This window comes from Tachypleus tridentatus, chromosome 7 (genome assembly GCF_004210375.1).
Source record: "Tachypleus tridentatus isolate NWPU-2018 chromosome 7, ASM421037v1, whole genome shotgun sequence".
Classification (NCBI taxonomy): Eukaryota; Metazoa; Arthropoda; class Merostomata; order Xiphosura; family Limulidae; genus Tachypleus; species Tachypleus tridentatus.
The window spans coordinates 43,272,162-43,296,787 of NC_134831.1; the positions used below are offsets into that span (position 1 = coordinate 43,272,162).

General features: G+C 32.3%; 2 protein-coding genes across 2 annotated transcripts; both read right to left on the reverse strand.

The window, feature by feature from the left end:
- Nucleotides 1-495: 495 nt before the first annotated feature.
- On the reverse strand, nucleotides 496-10,379 carry LOC143257666 (uncharacterized). Its single transcript, XM_076516707.1, has 9 exons — nucleotides 10,298-10,379; nucleotides 8,631-8,864; nucleotides 8,183-8,392; nucleotides 6,516-6,749; nucleotides 6,069-6,278; nucleotides 3,049-3,282; nucleotides 2,603-2,812; nucleotides 933-1,166; nucleotides 496-696 (listed from the first exon to the last, which is right to left on the reverse strand). Exons 1-9 carry the CDS (start codon nucleotides 10,377-10,379, stop codon nucleotides 575-577), a joined length of 1,770 nt encoding a protein of 589 aa, XP_076372822.1. The 3' UTR covers nucleotides 496-574.
- Nucleotides 10,306-16,037, reverse strand: LOC143255533 (uncharacterized). Its single transcript, XM_076511352.1, has 5 exons — nucleotides 15,876-16,037; nucleotides 14,210-14,443; nucleotides 13,766-13,975; nucleotides 10,744-10,976; nucleotides 10,306-10,507 (listed from the first exon to the last, which is right to left on the reverse strand). Exons 1-4 carry the CDS (start codon nucleotides 15,955-15,957, stop codon nucleotides 10,768-10,770), a joined length of 735 nt encoding a protein of 244 aa, XP_076367467.1. The 5' UTR covers nucleotides 15,958-16,037; the 3' UTR covers nucleotides 10,306-10,507; nucleotides 10,744-10,767.
- Between the last annotated feature and the right edge of the window lie 8,589 nt (nucleotides 16,038-24,626).

A 24,626-nucleotide genomic window follows, 5' to 3' on the forward strand; every position in this document is an offset into this window, starting at 1 on the left:
CCTTAAAGTTTCATTGACGAATAAGAAAGTATTTTTAAATTCCGTTTTTGTAGATAGTGTGATATTTTATAGAGTATGTTGGAAGAATAGAAATTCAATATATTTTGGGGTGAATGTGTAGATATATTATACATTGTTGGGTAAGGCTATGAACAGAATTAGTGTGTGTGTGTGTTTTGTTATAGCAAAGCCACATCGGGCTATCGGCTGAGCTCACAGAGGAAAATGGAGCCCTTGATTTTAGAGTTGTAAGTCCGTAGACTTACCGCTGTACTAGCGGCGGTTAGCATTACTGTAAACGGTTCAAAGAAACTATGTGAAATCAACGTGTTTCGCGTTTTTTGATTGTTTCTTTTAATTTAAATGTTTTATCGGGTTCTTTACGATAACAAATGAAAAGTAGCTTCTGCTGTTTTTGTTAAAATTGTCTCAGGATCCTCAATTTCCAAGAAAAGATCTGGAAAGGAAGAGAAGGCCTAAAGCTCACCATTCGTAGAACAGCCAGCTCTCCACTCATAGTCACATACGTTCAGCTCTCGGTTGAAGTGAAGGGGAGCTGGGCAAAGCATTAATTTTAATATTCCATGATCACAAACATAGTACAACGAGCAGTTTTCAGTATGAGGAAGAAAACTGGAAATTTGCCGTTTTGAGGAGGACACACTTTGGATGGATCGATTGTTGTCGTTCTGATACCTTAAAGAGTAAAATAAAAATAAATAAAACATACTCACATCTCTAAATGTAAAGACTTTCCAATATAATTTTACTTTTTGTGGAGTCATGAATACATTTGCTATATAAAAAAAACTCCATCATGTTTTTAGATATACGTAAACCGCGATGAAATTTCAGATTTGTTAATAGTAGCCAATTACTATAAAACGCAAAGTTGTTCCGAACGTTTGAATGTTTAATTGTGTCATACTTACTTCTATGTGAAGTTGATTCTTGTTCTATGGTTCTATTATCATCAGCAACTGGCATTGTGGTGTTAAAAACATCTTCGTCTCTTGAAGAAATTACTACTTCAGTTCTGTTCTTGGATGGTTGAAATGTATTTTCTGATCTGGTAGTTGAGAACGGACTGTCTGTGACTCTAGTCGGGTCGGAGATGTATGTTGAAGAACTATTTGATACTTCGGGTTTCTTTGATGACAAATGATCTAATTGAGGAAAAGAAATTCTGAATTAGTATCGTATTTCACGCAATCGTCTTTAAGAGTGGTGTGTCTTAGACACGCTTAATTAAATTGTTTTGTAACGTTATCGAACGAATATTTAAAACAATAAACGTAAGGTGATCTCTTATTTGATTTTTTTATTTGTCACTGATTTACACTTCGCGCTTACCTTGCTATGTTAAACATCTTGCCGAAGGAATAATTCGGAAGACGTGGCATTAAGGTTGAATATTTTTGACAGTACTGCATATATATGTGTGAAGGATTACTCTGTACGTAAAAGACATCTCAAAACCATACTCATACGATAACCGATATTATATAACACTTTGAATTTTCTAAAAATATGAGATATTGTTTTCGAAAAGACGTTTCGATGTATTGCACGTTAGGATAATATATATACTTTTTAAAATAATTGTATAAGTATTTGCGTAACATTGATGCTTAGAACATTTGTGTCAACAGATAAATAAAGACAGTTTTAAAACGTGACATATGGAAAGATCGAATGAACTCTTAGATTGTTTTCAAATTAATTTCTTCTTGTAAGAATTGTAGAAGTTCTACGAGATTTTCCTGTGATCTAAAAAAACACTTGAAAATTGTTTGGTGTAGTCACATGTTTTCCTATGTTTTCTTCAACGTTCTTTGTTGCTGAAACTGACTCTTAGCACGTGCACCTGCAGTTGACGTGTCATTAACTTTATGTTATTTAAAATAAACTGCCAATTCAATATGATTTTAGTTCCATGTTAATTATAAATTGATAATTGATATCCAGGCCTTTCTGTTTTTTATTCTGTGAGAGATTTTTGTGTTCGAATATTTTTTATTCATTCTTTTGTGATTTAATATTGAAAAAATTCATGTAAATTAACATTATGTTTTACTTATTCATTGTCGACAAAAATATGTCAGAAAATAACCTTAAAGTTTCATTGACGAATAAGAAAGTATTTTTAAATTCCGTTTTTTGTAGATAGTGTGATATTTTATAGAGTATGTTGGAAGAATAGAAATTCAATATATTTTGGGGTGAATGTGTAGATATATTATACATTGTTGGGTAAGGCTATGAACAGAATTAGTGTGTGTGTGTGTTTTGTTATAGCAAAGCCACATCGGGCTATCGGCTGAGCTCACAGAGGAAAATGGAGCCCTTGATTTTAGAGTTGTAAGTCCGTAGACTTACCGCTGTACTAGCGGCGGTTAGCATTACTGTAAACGGTTCAAAGAAACTATGTGAAATCAACGTGTTTCGCGTTTTTTGATTGTTTCTTTTAATTTAAATGTTTTTATCGGGTTCTTTACGATAACAAATGAAAAGTAGCTTCTGCTGTTTTTGTTAAAATTGTCTCAGGATCCTCAATTTCCAAGAAAAAGATCTGGAAAGGAAGAGAAGGCCTAAAGCTCACCATTCGTAGAACAGCCAGCTCTCCACTCATAGTCACATACGTTCAGCTCTCGGTTGAAGTGAAGGGGAGCTGGGCAACGCATTAATTTTGGTATTCCATGATCACAAACATAGTACAACGAGCAGTTTTCAGTATGAGGAAGAAAAACTGGAAATTTGCCGTTTTGAGGAGGACACACTTTGGATGGATCGATTGTTGTCGTTCTGATACCTTAAAGGGTAAAATAAAAATAAATAAAACATACTCACATCTCTAAATGTAAAGACTTTCCAATATAATTTTACTTTTTGTGGAGTCATGAATAGATTTGCTATATAAAAAAAACTCCATCATGTTTTTAGATATACGTAAACCGCGATGAAATTTCAGATTTGTTAATAGTAGCCAATTACTATAAAACGCAAAGTTGTTCCGAACGTTTGAATGTTTAATTGTGTCATACTTACTTCTATGTGAAGTTGATTCTTGTTCTATGGTTCTATTATCATCAGCAACTGGCATTGTGGTGTTAAAAACATTTTCGTCTCTTGAAGAAATTACTACTTCAGTTCTGTTCTTGGATGGTTGAAATGTATTTTCTGATCTGGTAGTTGAGAACGGACTGTCTGTGACTCTAGTCGGGTCGGAGATGTATGTTGAAGAACTATTTGATACTTCGGGTTTCTTTGATGACAAATGATCTAATTGAGAAAAAGAAATTCTGAATTAGTATCGTATTTCACGCAATCGTCTTTAAGAGTGGTGTGTCTTAGACACGCTTAATTAAATTGTTTTGTAACGTTATCGAACGAATATTTAAAACAATAAACGTAAGGTGATCTCTTATTTGATTTTTTTATTTGTCACTGATTTACACTTCGCGCTTACCTTGCTATGTTAAACATCTTGCCGAAGGAATAATTCGGAAGACGTGGCATTAAGGTTGAATATTTTTGACAGTACTGCATATATATGTGTGAAGGATTACTCTGTACGTAAAAGACATCTCAAAACCATACTCATATGATAACCGATATTATATAACACTTTGAATTTTCTAAAAATATCAGATATTGTTTTCGAAAAGACGTTTCGATGTATTGCACGTTAGGATAATATATATACTTTTAAAATAATTGTATAAGTATTTGCGTAACATTGATGCTTAGAACATTTGTGTCAACAGATAAATAAAGACAGTTTTAAAACGTGACATATGGAAAGATCGAATGAACTCTTAGATTGTTTTCAAATTAATTTCTTTTTTTAAGAATTGTAGAAGTTCTACGAGATTTTCCTGTGATCTGAAAAAACACTTGAAAATTGTTTGGTGTAGTCACATGTTTTCCTATGTTTTCTTCAACGTTCTTTGTTGCTGAAACTGACTCTTAGCACGTACACCTGCAGTTGATGTGTCATTAATTTTATGTTATTTAAAATAAACTGTCAATTCATTTCGATTTTAGTTCCATGTTAATTATAAATTGATAATTGATATCCAGGCCTTTCTGTTTTTTTTATTCTGTGAGAGATTTTTGTGTTCGAATATTTTTATTCATTCTTTTGTGATTTAATATTGAAAAAATTCATGTAAATTAACATTATGTTTTACTTATTCATTGTCGACAAAAATATGTCAGAAAATAACCTTAAAGTTTCATTGACGAATAAGAAAGTATTTTTAAATTCCGTTTTTGTGGATAGTGTGATATTTTATAGAGTATGTTGGAAGAATAGAAATTCAATATATTTTGGGGTGAATGTGTAGATATATTATACATTGTTGGGTAAGGCTATGAACAGAATTAGTGTGTGTGTGTGTTTTGTTATAGCAAAGCCACATCGGGCTATCGGCTGAGCTCACCGAGGAAAATTGAGCCCTTGATTTTAGAGTTGTAAGTCCGTAGACTTACCGCTGTACGAGCGGCGGTTAGCATCACTGTAAACGAAATTTATATGCAAAACGGCTCGTTTTGGCTGAGAAAACACTTTTACATAGAAGAGCGAACAACGTTTCGACCTTCTTCGTTCATCGTCAGGTTCACAAAGAAAGAGGTAACTGACCGGATGCTGACCACATGTTTGAAAGGGGTTGTGTAACTGTGTGTCGAAATATAGAGGGCGGTATTAGATGTTTGAATATATAATTTTATTTATTTTATTAATATAGGTATAAAGGCGTTCCTTTATATTGGTTTATTATGGGTTTAAGTTGTTGTATAAGTAAGGCTTCTTTAATTTTGCGTTTGTTTATGTTTGTTTCTTTATTTAGTATTTGAGTGTTTTCTATGGTTATGTTGTGTTTATTTGACTTGCAGTGTTCGAAAACGTGTGAAGGTGACTTTTTATGTTCTTTGAATCTGGTTTCCATTTTTCTACTTGTTTCTCCAATATAGAAGTCGTGGCAGTTATCACATTGTATTTTATAAATAATGTTGGTGTGGTGTTTGTCAGTGTAGTTTTACATAGTATAGACCTCAGTTTTGTGCCGGGTTTTTGAATAAATTTAGTATTAATTGGAATGTCATATTTTGTTACTAATTTTTGCCAAATGTTGGTTATTTGTTTGCTGATGTCAGGAATATATGGTATACAGCAGTATGTGGTTTCGTGGTTTTTTGATTCGTGAGCTGTATTTACTTTAGTTGGTTGATTTTGCTTTCTGTCTAGGTGTGTGCGTATAATGTTTTCTACGGTTTGTGGAGGAAACTTATTGATGTTGGTGAAGTATTGTTTTATTTTGTCTAATTCATGGTTAATTTTATCTGGTGAGCATAGTTTTATGGCTGTGTTTATTTGGTTTCTTAGTATGTTGAGTTTTGTTTTGTTTCATGTGCTGAGTCCCAAGGAATGTATAGTCCAGTATGGGTGATTTTTCGGTGGATTTCTGTTTGAAATTGTGTATCAGTTCTTGTAATTTTGAGGTTAAGAAATGATATTTGTTTGTTTTCTTCCTGTTCACATGTGAAGTTGATGTTGGGATGTATAGAGTTAATGTGATTGAAAAAATTAAGTATGTGTTCTGTAAATTTGAATCCCGCAACCGTGTCATCTACATATCTGTACCAATATAATGGTGGATGTAATGCTGTGTTAATTGCATGTGTTTCAACTTGTGTCATAAAAATATTGGCTAGAACTGGTGATACTGGGTTGCCCATGCTTAGGCCATTTGTTTGTATATAGTTTTGGTTGTTGAACATGAAGTTTGTCTTTATCGTGGTGAATTCTATGAGGGTTGCTAACTGGTTACTGGGAATTTCTATAGTCGGGTTAGGGTCTCACTGATTATTACTGTAAACGGTTCAAAGAAACTATGTGAAATCAACGTGTTTCGCGTTTTTGATTGTTTCTTTTAATTTAAATGTTTTATCGGGTTCTTTACGATAACAAATGAAAAGTAGCTTCTGCTGTTTTGTTAAAATTGTCTCAGGATCCTCAATTTCCAAGAAAAGATCTGGAAAGGAAGAGAAGGCCTAAAGCTCACCATTCGTAGAACAGCCAGCTCTCCACTCATAGTCACATACGTTCAGCTCTCGGTTGAAGTGAAGGGGAGCTGGGCAACGCATTAATTTTGGTATTCCATGATCACAAACATAGTACAACGAGCAGTTTTCAGTATGAGGAAGAAAAACTGGAAATTTGCCGTTTTGAGGAGGACACACTTTGGATGGATCGATTGTTGTCGTTCTGATACCTTAAAAGGGTAAAATAAAAATAAATAAAACATACTCACATCTCTAAATGTAAAGACTTTCCAATATAATTTTACTTTTTGTGGAGTCATGAATACATTTGCTATATAAAAAAAACTCCATCATGTTTTTAGATATACGTAAACCGCGATGAAATTTCAGATTTGTTAATAGTAGCCAATTACTATAAAACGCAAAGTTGTTCCGAACGTTTGAATGTTTAATTGTGTCATACTTACTTCTATGTGAAGTTGATTCTTGTTCTATGGTTCTATTATCATCAGCAACTGGCATTGTGGTGTTAAAAACATCTTCGTCTCTTGAAGAAATTACTACTTCAGTTCTGTTCTTGGATGGTTGAAATGTATTTTCTGATCTGGTAGTTGAGAACGGACTGTCTGTGACTCTAATCGGGTCGGAGATGTATGTTGAAGAACTATTTGATACTTCGGGTTTCTTTGATGACAAATGATCTAATTGAGGAAAAGAAATTCTGAATTAGTATCGTATTTCACGCAATCGTCTTTAAGAGTGGTGTGTCTTAGACACGCTTAATTAAATTGTTTTGTAACGTTATCGAACGAATATTTAAAACAATAAACGTAAGGTGATCTCTTATTTGATTTTCCTATTTGTCACTGATTTACACTTCGCGCTTACCTTGCTATGTTAAACATCTTGCCGAAGGAATAATTCGGAAGACGTGGCATTAAGGTTGAATATTTTTGACAGTACTGCATATATATGTGTGAAGGATTACTCTGTACGTAAAAGACATCTCAAAACCATACTCATACGATAACCGATATTATATAACACTTTGAATTTTCTAAAATATGAGATATTGTTTTCGAAAAGACGTTTCGATGTATTGCACGTTAGGATAATATATATACTTTTTAAAATAATTGTATAAGTATTTGCGTAACATTGATGCTTAAAACATTTGTGTCAACAGATAAATAAAGACAGTTTTAAAACGTGACATATGGAAAGATCGAATGAACTCTTAGATTGTTTTCATATTAATTTGTTCTTGTAACAATTGTAAAGGTTCTACGAGATTTTATTGTGATCTAAAAAACACTTGAAAATTGTTTGGTGTAGTCACATGTTTTCCCATGTTTTCTTCAACGTTCTTTGTTGCTGAAACTGACTCTTAGCACGTGCACCTGCAGTTGACGTGTCATTAACTTTATGTTATTTAAAATAAACTGTCAATTCAATATGATTTTAGTTCCATGTTAATTATAAATTGATAATTGATATCCAGGCCTTTCTGTTTTTTATTCTGTGAGAGATTTTTGTGTTCGAATATTTTTTATTCATTCTTTTGTGATTTAATATTGAAAAAATTCATGTAAATTAACATTATGTTTTACTTATTCATTGTCGACAAAAATATGTCAGAAAATAACCTTAAAGTTTCATTGACGAATAAGAAAGTATTTTTAAATTCCGTTTTTGTAGATAGTGTGATATTTTATAGAGTATGTTGGAAGAATAGAAATTCAATATATTTTGGGGTGAATGTGTAGATATATTATACATTGTTGGGTAAGGCTATGAACAGAATTAGTGTGTGTGTGTGTTTTGTTATAGCAAAGCCACATCGGGCTATCGGCTGAGCTCACAGAGGAAAATGGAGCCCTTGATTTTAGAGTTGTAAGTCCGTAGACTTACCGCTGTACTAGCGGCGGTTAGCATTACTGTAAACGGTTCAAAGAAACTATGTGAAATCAACGTGTTTCGCGTTTTTTGATTGTTTCTTTTAATTTAAATGTTTTTATCGGGTTCTTTACGATAACAAATGAAAAGTAGCTTCTGCTGTTTTTGTTAAAATTGTCTCAGGATCCTCAATTTCCAAGAAAAAGATCTGGAAAGGAAGAGAAGGCCTAAAGCTCACCATTCGTAGAACAGCCAGCTCTCCACTCATAGTCACATACGTTCAGCTCTCGGTTGAAGTGAAGGGGAGCTGGGCAAAGCATTAATTTTAATATTCCATGATCACAAACATAGTACAACGAGCAGTTTTCAGTATGAGGAAGAAAAACTGGAAATTTGCCGTTTTGAGGAGGACACACTTTGGATGGATCGATTGTTGTCGTTCTGATACCTTAAAAGGGTAAAATAAAAATAAATAAAACATACTCACATCTCTAAATGTAAAGACTTTCCAATATAATTTTACTTTTTGTGGAGTCATGAATACATTTGCTATATAAAAAAAAACTCCATCATGTTTTTAGATATACGTAAACCGCGATGAAATTTCAGATTTGTTAATAGTAGCCAATTACTATAAAACGCAAAGTTGTTCCGAACGTTTGAATGTTTAATTGTGTCATACTTACTTCTATGTGAAGTTGATTCTTGTTCTATGGTTCTATTATCATCAGCAACTGGCATTGTGGTGTTAAAAACATCTTCGTCTATTGAAGAAATTACTACTTCCGTTCTGTTCTTGGATGGTTGAAATGTATTTTCTGATCTGGTAGTTGAGAACGGACTGTCTGTGACTCTAATCGTGTCGGAGATGTATGTTGAAGAACTATTTGATACTTCGGGTTTCTTTGATGACAAATGATCTAATTGAGGAAAAGAAATTCTGAATTAGTATCGTATTTCACGCAATCGTCTTTAAGAGTGGTGTGTCTTAGACACGCTTAATTAAATTGTTTTGTAACGTTATCGAACGAATATTTAAAACAATAAACGTAAGGTGATCTCTTATTTGATTTTCCTATTTGTCACTGATTTACACTTCGCGCTTATTTTGCTATGTTAAACATCTTGCCGAAGGAATAATTCGGAAGACGTGGCATTAAGGTTGAATATTTTTGACAGTACTGCATATATATGTGTGAAGGATTACTCTGTACGTAAAAGACATCTCAAAACCATACTCATACGATAACCGATATTATATAACACTTTGAATTTTCTAAAAATATGAGATATTGTTTTCGAAAAGACGTTTCGATGTATTGCACGTTAGGATAATATATATACTTTTTAAAATAATTGTATAAGTATTTGCGTAACATTGATGCTTAAAACATTTGTGTCAACAGATAAATAAAGACAGTTTTGAAACGTGACATATGGAAAGATCGAATGAACTCTTAGATTGTTTTCATATTAATTTGTTCTTGTAACAATTGTAAAGGTTCTACGATATTTTATTGTGATCTAAAAAACACTTGAAAATTGTTTGGTGTAGTCACATGTTTTCCCATGTTTTCTTCAACGTTCTTTGTTGCTGAAACTGACTCTTAGCACGTGCACCTGCAGTTGACGTGTCATTAACTTTATGTTATTTAAAATAAACTGTCAATTCAATATGATTTTAGTTCCATGTTAATTATAAATTGATAATTGATATCCAGGCCTTTCTGTTTTTTATTCTGTGAGAGATTTTTGTGTTCGAATACTTTTTATTCATTCTTTTGTGATTTAATATTGAAAAATTCATGTAAATTAACATTATGTTTTACTTATTCATTGTCGACAAAAATATGTCAGAAAATAACCTTAAAGTTTCATTGACGAATAAGAAAGTATTTTTAAATTCCGTTTTTGTAGATAGTGTGATATTTTATAGAGTATGTTGGAAGAATAGAAATTCAATATATTTTGGGGTGAATGTGTAGATATATTATACATTGTTGGGTAAGGCTATGAACAGAATTAGTGTGTGTGTGTGTTTTGTTATAGCAAAGCCACATCGGGCTATCGGCTGAGCTCACAGAGGAAAATGGAGCCCTTGATTTTAGAGTTGTAAGTCCGTAGACTTACCGCTGTACTAGCGGCGGTTAGCATTACTGTAAACGGTTCAAAGAAACTATGTGAAATCAACGTGTTTCGCGTTTTTTGATTGTTTCTTTTAATTTAAATGTTTTTATCGGGTTCTTTACGATAACAAATGAAAAGTAGCTTCTGCTGTTTTTGTTAAAATTGTCTCAGGATCCTCAATTTCCAAGAAAAAGATCTGGAAAGGAAGAGAAGGCCTAAAGCTCACCATTCGTAGAACAGCCAGCTCTCCACTCATAGTCACATACGTTCAGCTCTCGGTTGAAGTGAAGGGGAGCTGGGCAACGCATTAATTTTGGTATTCCATGATCACAAACATAGTACAACGAGCAGTTTTCAGTATGAGGAAGAAAAACTGGAAACTTGCCGTTTTGAGGAGGACACACTTTGGATGGATCGATTGTTGTCGTTCTGATACCTTAAAAGGGTAAAATAAAATAAATAAAACATACTCACATCTCTAAATGTAAAGACTTTCCAATATAATTTTACTTTTTGTGGAGTCATGAATAGATTTGCTATATAAAAAAAACTCCATCATGTTTTTAGATATACGTAAACCGCGATGAAATTTCAGATTTGTTAATAGTAGCCAATTACTATAAAACGCAAAGTTGTTCCGAACGTTTGAATGTTTAATTGTGTCATACTTACTTCTATGTGAAGTTGATTCTTGTTCTATGGTTCTATTATCATCAGCAACTGGCATTGTGGTGTTAAAACATCTTCGTCTCTTGAAGAAATTACTACTTCAGTTCTGTTCTTGGATGGTTGAAATGTATTTTCTGATCTGGTAGTTGAGAACGGACTGTCTGTGACTCTAATCGGGTCGGAGATGTATGTTGAAGAACTATTTGATACTTCGGGTTTCTTTGATGACAAATGATCTAATTGAGGAAAAGAAATTCTGAATTAGTATCGTATTTCACGCAATCGTCTTTAAGAGTGGTGTGTCTTAGACACGCTTAATTAAATTGTTTTGTAACGTTATCGAACGAATATTTAAAACAATAAACGTAAGGTGATCTCTTATTTGATTTTCCTATTTGTCACTGATTTACACTTCGCGCTTACCTTGCTATGTTAAACATCTTGCCGAAGGAATAATTCGGAAGACGTGGCATTAAGGTTGAATATTTTGACAGTACTGCATATATATGTGTGAAGGATTACTCTGTACGTAAAAGACATCTCAAAACCATACTCATACGATAACCGATATTATATAACACTTTGAATTTTCTAAAAATATGAGATATTGTTTTCGAAAAGACGTTTCGATGTATTGCACGTTAGGATAATATATATACTTTTAAAATAATTGTATAAGTATTTGCGTAACATTGATGCTTAGAACATTTGTGTCAACAGATAAATAAAGACAGTTTTAAAACGTGACATATGGAAAGATCGAATGAACTCTTAGATTGTTTTCAAATTAATTTCTTCTTGTAAGAATTGTAGAAGTTCTACGAGATTTTCCTGTGATCTAAAAAAACACTTGAAAATTGTTTGGTGTAGTCACATGTTTTCCTATGTTTTCTTCAACGTTCTTTGTTGCTGAAACTGACTCTTAGCACGTACACCTGCAGTTGATGTGTCATTAATTTTATGTTATTTAAAATAAACTGTCAATTCATTTCGATTTTAGTTCCATGTTAATTATAAATTGATAATTGATATCCAGGCCTTTCTGTTTTTTTATTCTGTGAGAGATTTTTGTGTTCGAATATTTTTATTCATTCTTTTGTGATTTAATATTGAAAAAATTCATGTAAATTAACATTATGTTTTACTTATTCATTGTCGACAAAAATATGTCAGAAAATAACCTTAAAGTTTCATTGACGAATAAGAAAGTATTTTTAAATTCCGTTTTTGTGGATAGTGTGATATTTTATAGAGTATGTTGGAAGAATAGAAATTCAATATATTTTGGGGTGAATGTGTAGATATATTATACATTGTTGGGTAAGGCTATGAACAGAATTAGTGTGTGTGTGTGTTTTGTTATAGCAAAGCCACATCGGGCTATCGGCTGAGCTCACCGAGGAAAATTGAGCCCTTGATTTTAGAGTTGTAAGTCCGTAGACTTACCGCTGTACGAGCGGCGGTTAGCATCACTGTAAACGAAATTTATATGCAAAACGGCTCGTTTTGGCTGAGAAAACACTTTTACATAGAAGAGCGAACAACGTTTCGACCTTCTTCGTTCATCGTCAGGTTCACAAAGAAAGAGGTAACTGACCGGATGCTGACCACATGTTTGAAAGGGGTTGTGTAACTGTGTGTCGAAATATAGAGGGCGGTATTAGATGTTTGAATATATAATTTTATTTATTTTATTAATATAGGTATAAAGGCGTTCCTTTATATTGGTTTATTATGGGTTTAAGTTGTTGTATAAGTAAGGCTTCTTTAATTTTGCGTTTGTTTATGTTTGTTTCTTTATTTAGTATTTGAGTGTTTTCTATGGTTATGTTGTGTTTATTTGACTTGCAGTGTTCGAAAACGTGTGAAGGTGACTTTTTATGTTCTTTGAATCTGGTTTCCATTTTTCTACTTGTTTCTCCAATATAGAAGTCGTGGCAGTTATCACATTGTATTTTATAAATAATGTTGGTGTGGTGTTTGTCAGTGTAGTTTTTACATAGTATAGACCTCAGTTTTGTGCCGGGTTTTTGAATAAATTTAGTATTAATTGGAATGTCATATTTTGTTACTAATTTTTGCCAAATGTTGGTTATTTGTTTGCTGATGTCAGGAATATATGGTATACAGCAGTATGTGGTTTCGTGGTTTTTTGATTCGTGAGCTGTATTTACTTTAGTTGGTTGATTTTGCTTTCTGTCTAGGTGTGTGCGTATAATGTTTTCTACGGTTTGTGGAGGAAACTTATTGATGTTGGTGAAGTATTGTTTTATTTTGTCTAATTCATGGTTAATTTTATCTGGTGAGCATAGTTTTATGGCTGTGTTTATTTGGTTTCTTAGTATGTTGAGTTTTTGTTTTGTTTCATGTGCTGAGTCCCAAGGAATGTATAGTCCAGTATGGGTGATTTTTCGGTGGATTTCTGTTTGAAATTGTGTATCAGTTCTTGTAATTTTGAGGTTAAGAAATGATATTTGTTTGTTTTCTTCCTGTTCACATGTGAAGTTGATGTTGGGATGTATAGAGTTAATGTGATTGAAAAAATTAAGTATGTGTTCTGTAAATTTGAATCCCGCAACCGTGTCATCTACATATCTGTACCAATATAATGGTGGATGTAATGCTGTGTTAATTGCATGTGTTTCAACTTGTGTCATAAAATATTGGCTAGAACTGGTGATACTGGGTTGCCCATGCTTAGGCCATTTGTTTGTATATAGTTTTGGTTGTTGAACATGAAGTTTGTCTTTATCGTGGTGAATTCTATGAGGGTTGCTAACTGGTTACTGGGAATTTCTATAGTCGGGTTAGGGTCTCACTGATTATTACTGTAAACGGTTCAAAGAAACTATGTGAAATCAACGTGTTTCGCGTTTTTTGATTGTTTCTTTTAATTTAAATGTTTTTATCGGGTTCTTTACGATAACAAATGAAAAGTAGCTTCTGCTGTTTTTGTTAAAATTGTCTCAGGATCCTCAATTTCCAAGAAAAAGATCTGAAAAGGAAGAGAAGGCCTAAAGCTCACCATTCGTAGAACAGCCAGCTCTCCACTCATAGTCACATACGTTCAGCTCTCGGTTGAAGTGAAGGGGAGCTGGGCAAAGCATTAATTTTGGTATTCCATGATCACAAACATAGTACAACGAGCAGTTTTCAGTATGAGGAAGAAAAACTGGAAATTTGCCGTTTTGAGGAGGACACACTTTGGATGGATCGATTGTTGTCGTTCTGATACCTTAAAAGGGTAAAATAAAATAAATAAAACATACTCACATCTCTAAATGTAAAGACTTTCCAATATAATTTTACTTTTGTGGAGTCATGAATACATTTGCTATATAAAAAAAACTCCATCATGTTTTAGATATACGTAAACCGCGATGAAATTTCAGATTTGTTAATAGTAGCCAATTACTATAAAACGCAAAGTTGTTCCGAACGTTTGAATGTTTAATTGTGTCATACTTACTTCTATGTGAAGTTGATTCTTGTTCTATGGTTCTATTATCATCAGCAACTGGCATTGTGGTGTTAAAAACATCTTCGTCTCTTGAAGAAATTACTACTTCCGTTCTGTTCTTGGATGGTTGAAATGTATTTTCTGATCTGGTAGTTGAGAACGGACTGTCTGTGACTCTAATCGGGTCGGAGATGTATGTTGAAGAACTATTTGATACTTCGGGTTTCTTTGATGACAAATGATCTAATTGAGGAAAAGAAATTCTGAATTAGTATCGTATTTCACGCAATCGTCTTTAAGAGTGGTGTGTCTTAGACACGCTTAATTAAATTGTTTTGTAACGTTATCGAACGAATATTTAAAACAATAAACGTAAGGTGATCTCTTATTTGATTTTCCTATTTGTCACTGATTTACACTTCGCGCTTACCTTGCTATGTTAAACATCTTGCCGAAGGAATAATTCGGAAGACGTGGCATTAAGGTTGAATATTTTTGACAGTACTGCATATATATGTGTGAAGGATTACTCTGTACGTAAAAGACATCTCAAAACCATACTCATACGATAACCGATATTATATAACACTTTGAATTTTCTAAAAATATGAGATATTGTTTTCGAAAAGACGTTTCGATGTATTGCACGTTAGGATAATATATATACTTTTTAAAATAATTGTATAAGTATTTGCGTAACATTGATGCTTAAAACATTTGTGTCAACAGATAAATAAAGACAGTTTTAAAACGTGACATATGGAAAGATCGAATGAACTCTTCGATTGTTTTCATATTAATTTGTTCTTGTAACAATTGTAAAGGTTCTACGAGATTTTATTGTGATCTAAAAAAACACTTGAAAATTGTTTGGGGTAGTCACATGTTTTCCCATGTTTTCTTCAACGTTCTTTGTTGCTGAAACTGACTCTTAGCACGTGCACCTGCAGTTGACGTGTCATTAACTTTATGTTATTTAAAATAAACTGTCAATTCAATATGATTTTAGTTCCATGTTAATTATAAATTGATAATTGATATCCAGGCCTTTCTGTTTTTATTCTGTGAGAGATTTTGTGTTCGAATACTTTTTATTCATTCTTTTGTGATTTAATATTGAAAAATTCATGTAAATTAACATTAAGTTTTACTTATTCATTGTCGACAAAAATATGTCAGAAAATAACCTTAAAGTTTCATTGACGAATAAGAAAGTATTTTTAAATTCCGTTTTTGTAGATAGTGTGATATTTTATAGAGTATGTTGGAAGAATAGAAATTCAATATATTTTGGGGTGAATGTGTAGATATATTATACATTGTTGGGTAAGGCTATGAACAGAATTAGTGTGTGTGTGTGTTTTGTTATAGCAAAGCCACATCGGGCTATCGGCTGAGCTCACAGAGGAAAATGGAGCCCTTGATTTTAGAGTTGTAAGTCCGTAGACTTACCGCTGTACTAGCGGCGGTTAGCATTACTGTAAACGGTTCAAAGAAACTATGTGAAATCAACGTGTTTCGCGTTTTTTGATTGTTTCTTTTAATTTAAATGTTTTTATCGGGTTCTTTACGATAACAAATGAAAAGTAGCTTCTGCTGTTTTTGTTAAAATTGTCTCAGGATCCTCAATTTCCAAGAAAAAGATCTGGAAAGGAAGAGAAGGCCTAAAGCTCACCATTCGTAGAACAGCCAGCTCTCCACTCATAGTCACATACGTTCAGCTCTCGGTTGAAGTGAAGGGGAGCTGGGCAACGCATTAATTTTGGTATTCCATGATCACAAACATAGTACAACGAGCAGTTTTCAGTATGAAGAAGAAAAACTGGAAATTTGCCGTTTTGAGGACACACTTTGGATGGATCGATTGTTGTCGTTCTGATACCTTAAAAGGGTAAAATAAAAATAAATAAAACATACTCACATCTCTAAATGTAAAGACTTTCTAATATAATTTTACTTTTTGTGGAGTCATGAATATATTTGCTATATAAAAAAAACTCCATCATGTTTTTAGATATACGTAAACCGCGATGAAATTTCAGATTTGTTAATAGTAGCCAATTACTATAAAACGCAAAGTTGTTCCGAACGTTTGAATGTTTAATTGTGTCATACTTACTTCTATGTGAAGTTGATTCTTGTTCTATGGTTCTATTATCATCAGCAACTGGCATTGTGGTGTTAAAAACATCTTCGTCTCTTGAAGAAATTACTACTTCCGTTCTGTTCTTGGATGGTTGAAATGTATTTTCTGATCTGGTAGTTGAGAACGGACTGTCTGTGACTCTAATCGGGTCGGAGATGTATGTTGAAGAACTATTTGATACTTCGGGTTTCTTTGATGACAAATGATCTAATTGAGGAAAAGAAATTCTGAATTAGTATCGTATTTCACGCAATCGTCTTTAAGAGTGGTGTGTCTTAGACACGCTTAATTAAATTGTTTTGTAACGTTATCGAACGAATATTTAAAACAATAAACGTAAGGTGATCTCTTATTTGATTTTCCTATTTGTCACTGATTTACACTTCGCGCTTACCTTGCTATGTTAAACATCTTGCCGAAGGAATAATTCGGAAGACGTGGCATTAAGGTTGAATATTTTTGACAGTACTGCATATATATGTGTGAAGGATTACTCTGTACGTAAAAGACATCTCAAAACCATACTCATACGATAACCGATATTATATAACACTTTGAATTTTCTAAAATATGAGATATTGTTTTCGAAAAGACGTTTCGATGTATTGCACGTTAGGATAATATATATACTTTTTAAAATAATTGTATAAGTATTTGCGTAACATTGATGCTTAGAACATTTGTGTCAACAGATAAATAAAGACAGTTTTAAAACGTGACATATGGAAAGATCGAATGAACTCTTCGATTGTTTTCATATTAATTTGTTCTTGTAACAATTGTAAAGGTTCTACGAGATTTTATTGTGATCTAAAAAACACTTGAAAATTGTTTGGGGTAGTCACATGTTTTCCCATGTTTTCTTCAACGTTCTTTGTTGCTGAAACTGACTCTTAGCACGTGCACCTGCAGTTGACGTGTCATTAACTTTATGTTATTTAAAATAAACTGTCAATTCAATATGATTTTAGTTCCATGTTAATTATAAATTGATAATTGATATCCAGGCCTTTCTGTTTTTTATTCTGTGAGAGATTTTTGTGTTCGAATACTTTTTATTCATTCTTTTGTGATTTAATATTGAAAAAATTCATGTAAATTAACATTAAGTTTTACTTATTCATTGTCGACAAAAATATGTCAGAAAATAACCTTAAAGTTTCATTGACGAATAAGAAAGTATTTTTAAATTCCGTTTTTGTAGATAGTGTGATATTTTATAGAGTATGTTGGAAGAATAGAAATTCAATATATTTTGGGGTGAATGTGTAGATATATTATACATTGTTGGGTAAGGCTATGAACAGAATTGGTGTGTGTGTGTGTTTTGTTATAGCAAAGCCACATCGGGCTATCGGCTGAGCTCACAGAGGAAAATGGAGCCCTTGATTTTAGAGTTGTAAGTCCGTAGACTTACCGCTGTACTAGCGGCGGTTAGCATTACTGTAAACGGTTCAAAGAAACTATGTGAAATCAACGTGTTTCGCGTTTTTTGATTGTTTCTTTTAATTTAAATGTTTTTATCGGGTTCTTTACGATAACAAATGAAAAGTAGCTTCTGCTGTTTTTGTTAAAATTGTCTCAGGATCCTCAATTTCCAAGAAAAAGATCTGGAAAGGAAGAGAAGGCCTAAAGCTCACCATTCGTAGAACAGCCAGCTCTCCACTCATAGTCACATACGTTCAGCTCTCGGTTGAAGTGAAGGGGAGCTGGGCAACGCATTAATTTTGGTATTCCATGATCACAAACATAGTACAACGAGCAGTTTTCAGTATGAAGAAGAAAAACTGGAAATTTGCCGTTTTGAGGAGGACACACTTTGGATGGATCGATTGTTGTCGTTCTGATACCTTAAAAGGGTAAAATAAAAATAAATAAAACATACTCACATCTCTAAATGTAAAGACTTTCTAATATAATTTTACTTTTTGTGGAGTCATGAATATATTTGCTATATAAAAAAAACTCCATCATGTTTTTAGATATACGTAAACCGCGATGAAATTTCAGATTTGTTAATAGTAGCCAATTACTATAAAACGCAAAGTTGTTCCGAACGTTTGAATGTTTAATTGTGTCATACTTACTTCTATGTGAAGTTGATTCTTGTTCTATGGTTCTATTATCATCAGCAACTGGCATTGTGGTGTTAAAAACATCTTCGTCTCTTGAAGAAATTACTACTTCCGTTCTGTTCTTGGATGGTTGAAATGTATTTTCTGATCTGGTAGTTGAGAACGGACTGTCTGTGACTCTAGTCGGGTCGGAGATGTATGTTGAAGAACTATTTGATACTTCGGGTTTCTTTGATGACAAATGATCTAATTGAGGAAAAGAAATTCTGAATTAGTATCGTATTTCACGCAATCGTCTTTAAGAGTGGTGTGTCTTAGACACGCTTAATTAAATTGTTTTGTAACGTTATCGAACGAATATTTAAAACAATAAACGTAAGGTGATCTCTTATTTGATTTTCCTATTTGTCACTGATTTACACTTCGCGCTTACCTTGCTATGTTAAACATCTTGCCGAAGGAATAATTCGGAAGACGTGGCATTAAGGTTGAATATTTTTGACAGTACTGCATATATATGTGTGAAGGATTACTCTGTACGTAAAGACATCTCAAAACCATACTCATACGATAACCGATATTATATAACACTTTGAATTTTCTAAAATATGAGATATTGTTTTCGAAAAGACGTTTCGATGTATTGCACGTTAGGATAATATATATACTTTTAAAATAATTGTATAAGTATTTGCGTAACATTGATGCTTAGAACATTTGTGTCAACAGATAAATAAAGACAGTTTTAAAACGTGACATATGGAAAGATCGAATGAACTCTTCGATTGTTTTCATATTAATTTGTTCTTGTAACAATTGTAAAGGTTCTACGAGATTTTATTGTGATCTAAAAAACACTTGAAAATTGTTTGGGGTAGTCACATGTTTTCCCATGTTTTCTTCAACGTTCTTTGTTGCTGAAACTGACTCTTAGCACGTGCACCTGCAGTTGACGTGTCATTAACTTTATGTTATTTAAAATAAACTGTCAATTCAATATGATTTTAGTTCCATGTTAATTATAAATTGATAATTGATATCCAGGCCTTTCTGTTTTTTATTCTGTGAGAGATTTTTGTGTTCGAATATTTTTATTCATTCTTTTGTGATTTAATATTGAAAAATTCATGTAAATTAACATTATGTTTTACTTATTCATTGTCGACAAAAATATGTCAGAAAATAACCTTAAAGTTTCATTGACGAATAAGAAAGTATTTTTAAATTCCGTTTTGTAGATAGTGTGATATTTTATAGAGTATGTTGGAAGAATAGAAATTCAATATATTTTGGGGTGAATGTGTAGATATATTATACATTGTTGGGTAAGGCTATGAACAGAATTAGTGTGTGTGTGTGTTTTGTTATAGCAAAGCCACATCGGGCTATCGGCTGAGCTCACAGAGGAAAATGGAGCCCTTGATTTTAGAGTTGTAAGTCCGTAGACTTACCGCTGTACTAGCGGCGGTTAGCATTACTGTAAACGGTTCAAAGAAACTATGTGAAATCAACGTGTTTCGCGTTTTTTTGATTGTTTCTTTTAATTTAAATGTTTTTATCGGGTTCTTTACGATAACAAATGAAAAGTAGCTTCTGCTGTTTTTGTTAAAATTGTCTCAGGATCCTCAATTTCCAAGAAAAAGATCTGGAAAGGAAGAGAAGGCCTAAAGCTCACCATTCGTAGAACAGCCAGCTCTCCACTCATAGTCACATACGTTCAGCTCTCGGTTGAAGTGAAGGGGAGCTGGGCAACGCATTAATTTTGGTATTCCATGATCACAAACATAGTACAACGAGCAGTTTTCAGTATGAAGAAGAAAAACTGGAAATTTGCCGTTTTGAGGAGGACACACTTTGGATGGATCGATTGTTGTCGTTCTGATACCTTAAAAGGGTAAAATAAAAATAAATAAAACATACTCACATCTCTAAATGTAAAGACTTTCTAATATAATTTTACTTTTTGTGGAGTCATGAATATATTTGCTATATAAAAAAAACTCCATCATGTTTTTAGATATACGTAAACCGCGATGAAATTTCAGATTTGTTAATAGTAGCCAATTACCATAAAACGCAAAGTTGTTCCGAACGTTTGAATGTTTAATTGTGTCATACTTACTTCTATGTGAAGTTGATTCTTGTTCTATGGTTCTATTATCATCAGCAACTGGCATTGTGGTGTTAAAACATCTTCGTCTCTTGAAGAAATTACTACTTCCGTTCTGTTCTTGGATGGTTGAAATGTATTTTCTGATCTGGTAGTTGAGAACGGACTGTCTGTGACTCTAGTCGGGTCGGAGATGTATGTTGAAGAACTATTTGATACTTCGGGTTTCTTTGATGACAAATGATCTAATTGAGGAAAAGAAATTCTGAATTAGTATCGTATTTCACGCAATCGTCTTTAAGAGTGGTGTGTCTTAGACACGCTTAATTAAATTGTTTTGTAACGTTATCGAACGAATATTTAAAACAATAAACGTAAGGTGATCTCTTATTTGATTTTCCTATTTGTCACTGATTTACACTTCGCGCTTACCTTGCTATGTTAAACATCTTGCCGAAGGAATAATTCGGAAGACGTGGCATTAAGGTTGAATATTTTTGACAGTACTGCATATATATGTGTGAAGGATTACTCTGTACGTAAAAGACATCTCAAAACCATACTCATACGATAACCGATATTATATAACACTTTGAATTTTCTAAAAAATATGAGATATTGTTTTCGAAAAGACGTTTCGATGTATTGCACGTTAGGATAATATATATACTTTTTAAAATAATTGTATAAGTATTTGCGTAACATTGATGCTTAGAACATTTGTGTCAACAGATAAATAAAGACAGTTTTAAAACGTGACATATGGAAAGATCGAATGAACTTTTAGATTGTTTTCAAATTAATTTGTTCTTTTAACAATTGTAAAGGCTCTATGAGATTTTCCTGTGATCTAAAAAACACTTGAAAATTGTTTGGTGTAGTCACATGTTTTTCCATGTTTTCTTCAACGTTCTTTTTTGCTGAAACTGACTCTTATCAGGTACACCTGCAGTTTGTGTGTCATTAACTTTATGTTATTTAAAATAAACTGTCAATTCATTTCGATTTTAGTTTCATGTTAATTATAAATTGATAATTGATATCCAGGCCTGTCTGTTTTTCATTCTGTGGGTTATTTTTGTGTAAGAATATTTTTATTCTCTCTTTTTTGATTTAATATTTAAAAAAATCGTATAAATTAACATTAAGTTTTACTTATTCATTGTCTGTAAAAATATGTTAGAAAATAGGTATTTGCATAACATTGACGTGAAGAACATTTATGTCAACAGTTAAATAAAGACAGTGTTAAAATGTGATGTATTGAAAGGTCGAAAAGAGCTTTTAAATCGTTTTACATACTAATTTGTAATTTTTACAATTTTAAATGCTTTACAAGACTTTTCTGTGATCCAAGAAACACTTGAGAATTATTTCTGAATGTGTAGATATATTGTACACAGTTTGGTAAGTTAATGGTGAATAGCAGTGTAAACGGTTGAAACAAACTATGTGAAATCAACGTGTTTCACTTTTTAAGTTTCTTTTATTTTACTTTAAATGTTCTTATCGGGTTTTTTACGAAGAAATGAAAAGAAGCTGATGCTCTTAGATTTCTCAATTTTGAAAAAATTTATCTGGAAAGAAACAAAAGATCTAAAACTCACCATTTCTAGAACAGCCAGCTCTCCACTGATAGTCACATACGTTCAGCTCTCGGTTGAAGTGAAGGGTTGCTGGGCAACGCATTAATTTTGGTATTCCATGGTTACAAACATAGTACAACGAGCAGTTTTCAGTATGAGGAAGGAAAACTGGAAATTTGCTGTTTTGAGGAGGACAAACATTGGGTGGGTCGATTGTTTTTGCTCTGTTATCTTTAAAGGGGAAAATTAAAATGATTAAATTTGTTTTACCTACTTCAAAGTTAAAGACTTCACAAAATTAATTCTTCTTTTTCGTCGTTGAATAAAACGTTTAATGTATTAAAAACTCTTTTTTTGATTAAGGTTTTTTCATTAGTATTGTTTAAATATTTTGAGAAAAGGAATTTGACGTTATTTAAATTCAGATTGTTTGTTGTGAATTTTAGTTGTAGTTGAATTTCTTTTGTCAAGATATTTGTTGTTGTTGTCCTTTTATATTTATGTTTGAGACGTTCATTAATTCTTTGTACTGTTTAGAATCCTTTCTTGTTAAATAATTAACATATAATATATTTCTTTAAACACCATGAAAAAAAATTATTATTGTTCAGAAGTACAAATATATCCAAGTTTTCTTGTGTTCGAACGTAGAATCTTGGCATCATATTTTTATCGTGGATGTTAAAAGGTTACCTACCATATTTCTATAGAAATTAGTTTCCAGGGATATTAATATATAAATTTAGTACTTTACTTTCTGTTGAAGTAAGTTTTAAAAATTGAAAAGAAATCAGGAAATTATGTGTTGTTAGTTAATTTGGATTGAATTTAAGTTTGACAGAGATGAAACAGCTCTGTTAAACGCGATAACACATTTCGAAGAAAAAACTCTTTATTGTATAGTTACATTTTTGTTCACCATTTAGTGTTTTCAAAGTGAAGCACATAATAGTGTAATCCTTAAACGAAATGTTTTGTAAAAATATTTATTGCCATTACTGTGATTTACTTTTGTAAGTTTATTGCTAGAAAAATAATTAGGACAGTCATACTAAATGTTTGTTAAATTAAAATTAAATACAAAAATTACCTGTATAGCAATCGCTGTTTTCGGGAAAGTCACAAGTGTTTAATTTTTTATTGAAATGCAGGTTAAAAGGGCAATTTAACGCTAAAGTTAGACCGTAACTGCACAAGTAGAATTTGTTACAGTCGAAAGGATGCAGTATATAAAGTGGCTGCTGCCATTTCTTTAACTGTGGACAGTCTGGGTGGCTTTTTTTTTCACATTCTGTGTTCTTAACATGTAAGATGAATAATACGGAAAGAAGTGTTGAGAAATGCCTTATACCTTCATACATTCTGATGTAATCTGAAAAAAACAACAACAATAATGTTAGTTCAAATATAAACTTCACAGATGTCCTGACAGACTCAATATAACCTGTGTAGTTTCCATCCGATTTTCCTAATGCTTTAAGTCATAATTTTTGATGTGTTTAGAATTAGTAATCTTGTTTTTACATAATACTGTTTTTGATTGGAGAAGTGTACATTAGTTTGCACTAACGGTAGTAAACGACACCAATAGCTACAAATACTACTGGTTGGTGTCAGATACAAATGTTTCTCATTCATGCACTGGCATTAATATTCAGATATTTTTATTTTTCCTTCAAACCAACAGAATACAGAAAAGAAAAAAAAAATTGAACCACATAAGCACGAACAGTGTAAACTAGAAAATGAACATAGTGAGTTTCACTGAAAAAAACTTAACGGATCCTTCATGTATAAAAACATGATTGCAGATGGAGAATATAATGTTAATTATAAAACATAAGATCAATCGTTTTCTATGGTTGAAATAGAAAATTTGATTGTAAAAAGTGATTAACTGAATAGAAAATTGTTTATACCAGATTATATTATTTTTGTTGAAGTATATCACCCTGACGTAAGTAAATATAAAACATTCAAGTTCAAAATTCTGTACACTAAGGAAGAATGGTGTACAAAGACAAAACAGAAAATGATCTAATATTGCTATGTGTGAAAAAAGCTTGAACTTGAACTCAAACAGTGAACCCTCTCACGAAATATGCTTCTTAAAAAGAAATTTAATTCTTATATGAGTATTAGAAACGAATACATATAATATCTAAAATACTTACGAAAGATACTTAAAGTGTGTACATTCCCTGTGTCTCTTTCTACAACTTTATTAACTTTCAGTTAATTTTCCTGTCTTTTATGCAATTCTTTTCTGGCTGCCAAATAGAGTCCAACTTGTGACATCACAGAGACTATTTATCAGAATAGATAAAACGAGGGAACCCAAGGTTTATAGAAATTTTAAGGAGTATTGTGATCTCAATCTCTAGACGACTGATTACATCAGGAGTATTGTGATCTCAATCTCTAGACGGACTGATTACATCAATCACTTTTGAATTACCAAAATTCAACACCAACGTAGTGTCACTTCAGCTCATATAATCTGGAAATA

What these genes read in the sequence shown, in the direction of transcription:
- LOC143255533 (XM_076511352.1), bottom strand. Translation starts at nt 15,957, where the DNA reads ATGCGTTGCCCAGCTCCCCTTCACTTCAACCGAGAGCTGAACGTATGT. An exon ending in AGCTGGCTGTTCTACGAATG is followed by an intron (nt 14,444 to 15,875) that starts GTGAGCTTTAGG and finishes TTCCTCAATTAG; the next exon opens with ATCATTTGTCATCAAAGAAA. An exon ending in AGAATCAACTTCACATAGAA is followed by an intron (nt 13,976 to 14,209) that starts GTAAGTATGACA and finishes TACCCTTTTAAG; the next exon opens with GTATCAGAACGACAACAATC.
- LOC143257666 (XM_076516707.1), bottom strand. Translation starts at nt 10,379, where the DNA reads ATGCGTTGCCCAGCTCCCCTTCACTTCAACCGAGAGCTGAACGTATGT. An exon ending in AGCTGGCTGTTCTACGAATG is followed by an intron (nt 8,865 to 10,297) that starts GTGAGCTTTAGG and finishes TTCCTCAATTAG; the next exon opens with ATCATTTGTCATCAAAGAAA. An exon ending in AGAATCAACTTCACATAGAA is followed by an intron (nt 6,279 to 6,515) that starts GTAAGTATGACA and finishes TACCCTTTTAAG; the next exon opens with GTATCAGAACGACAACAATC.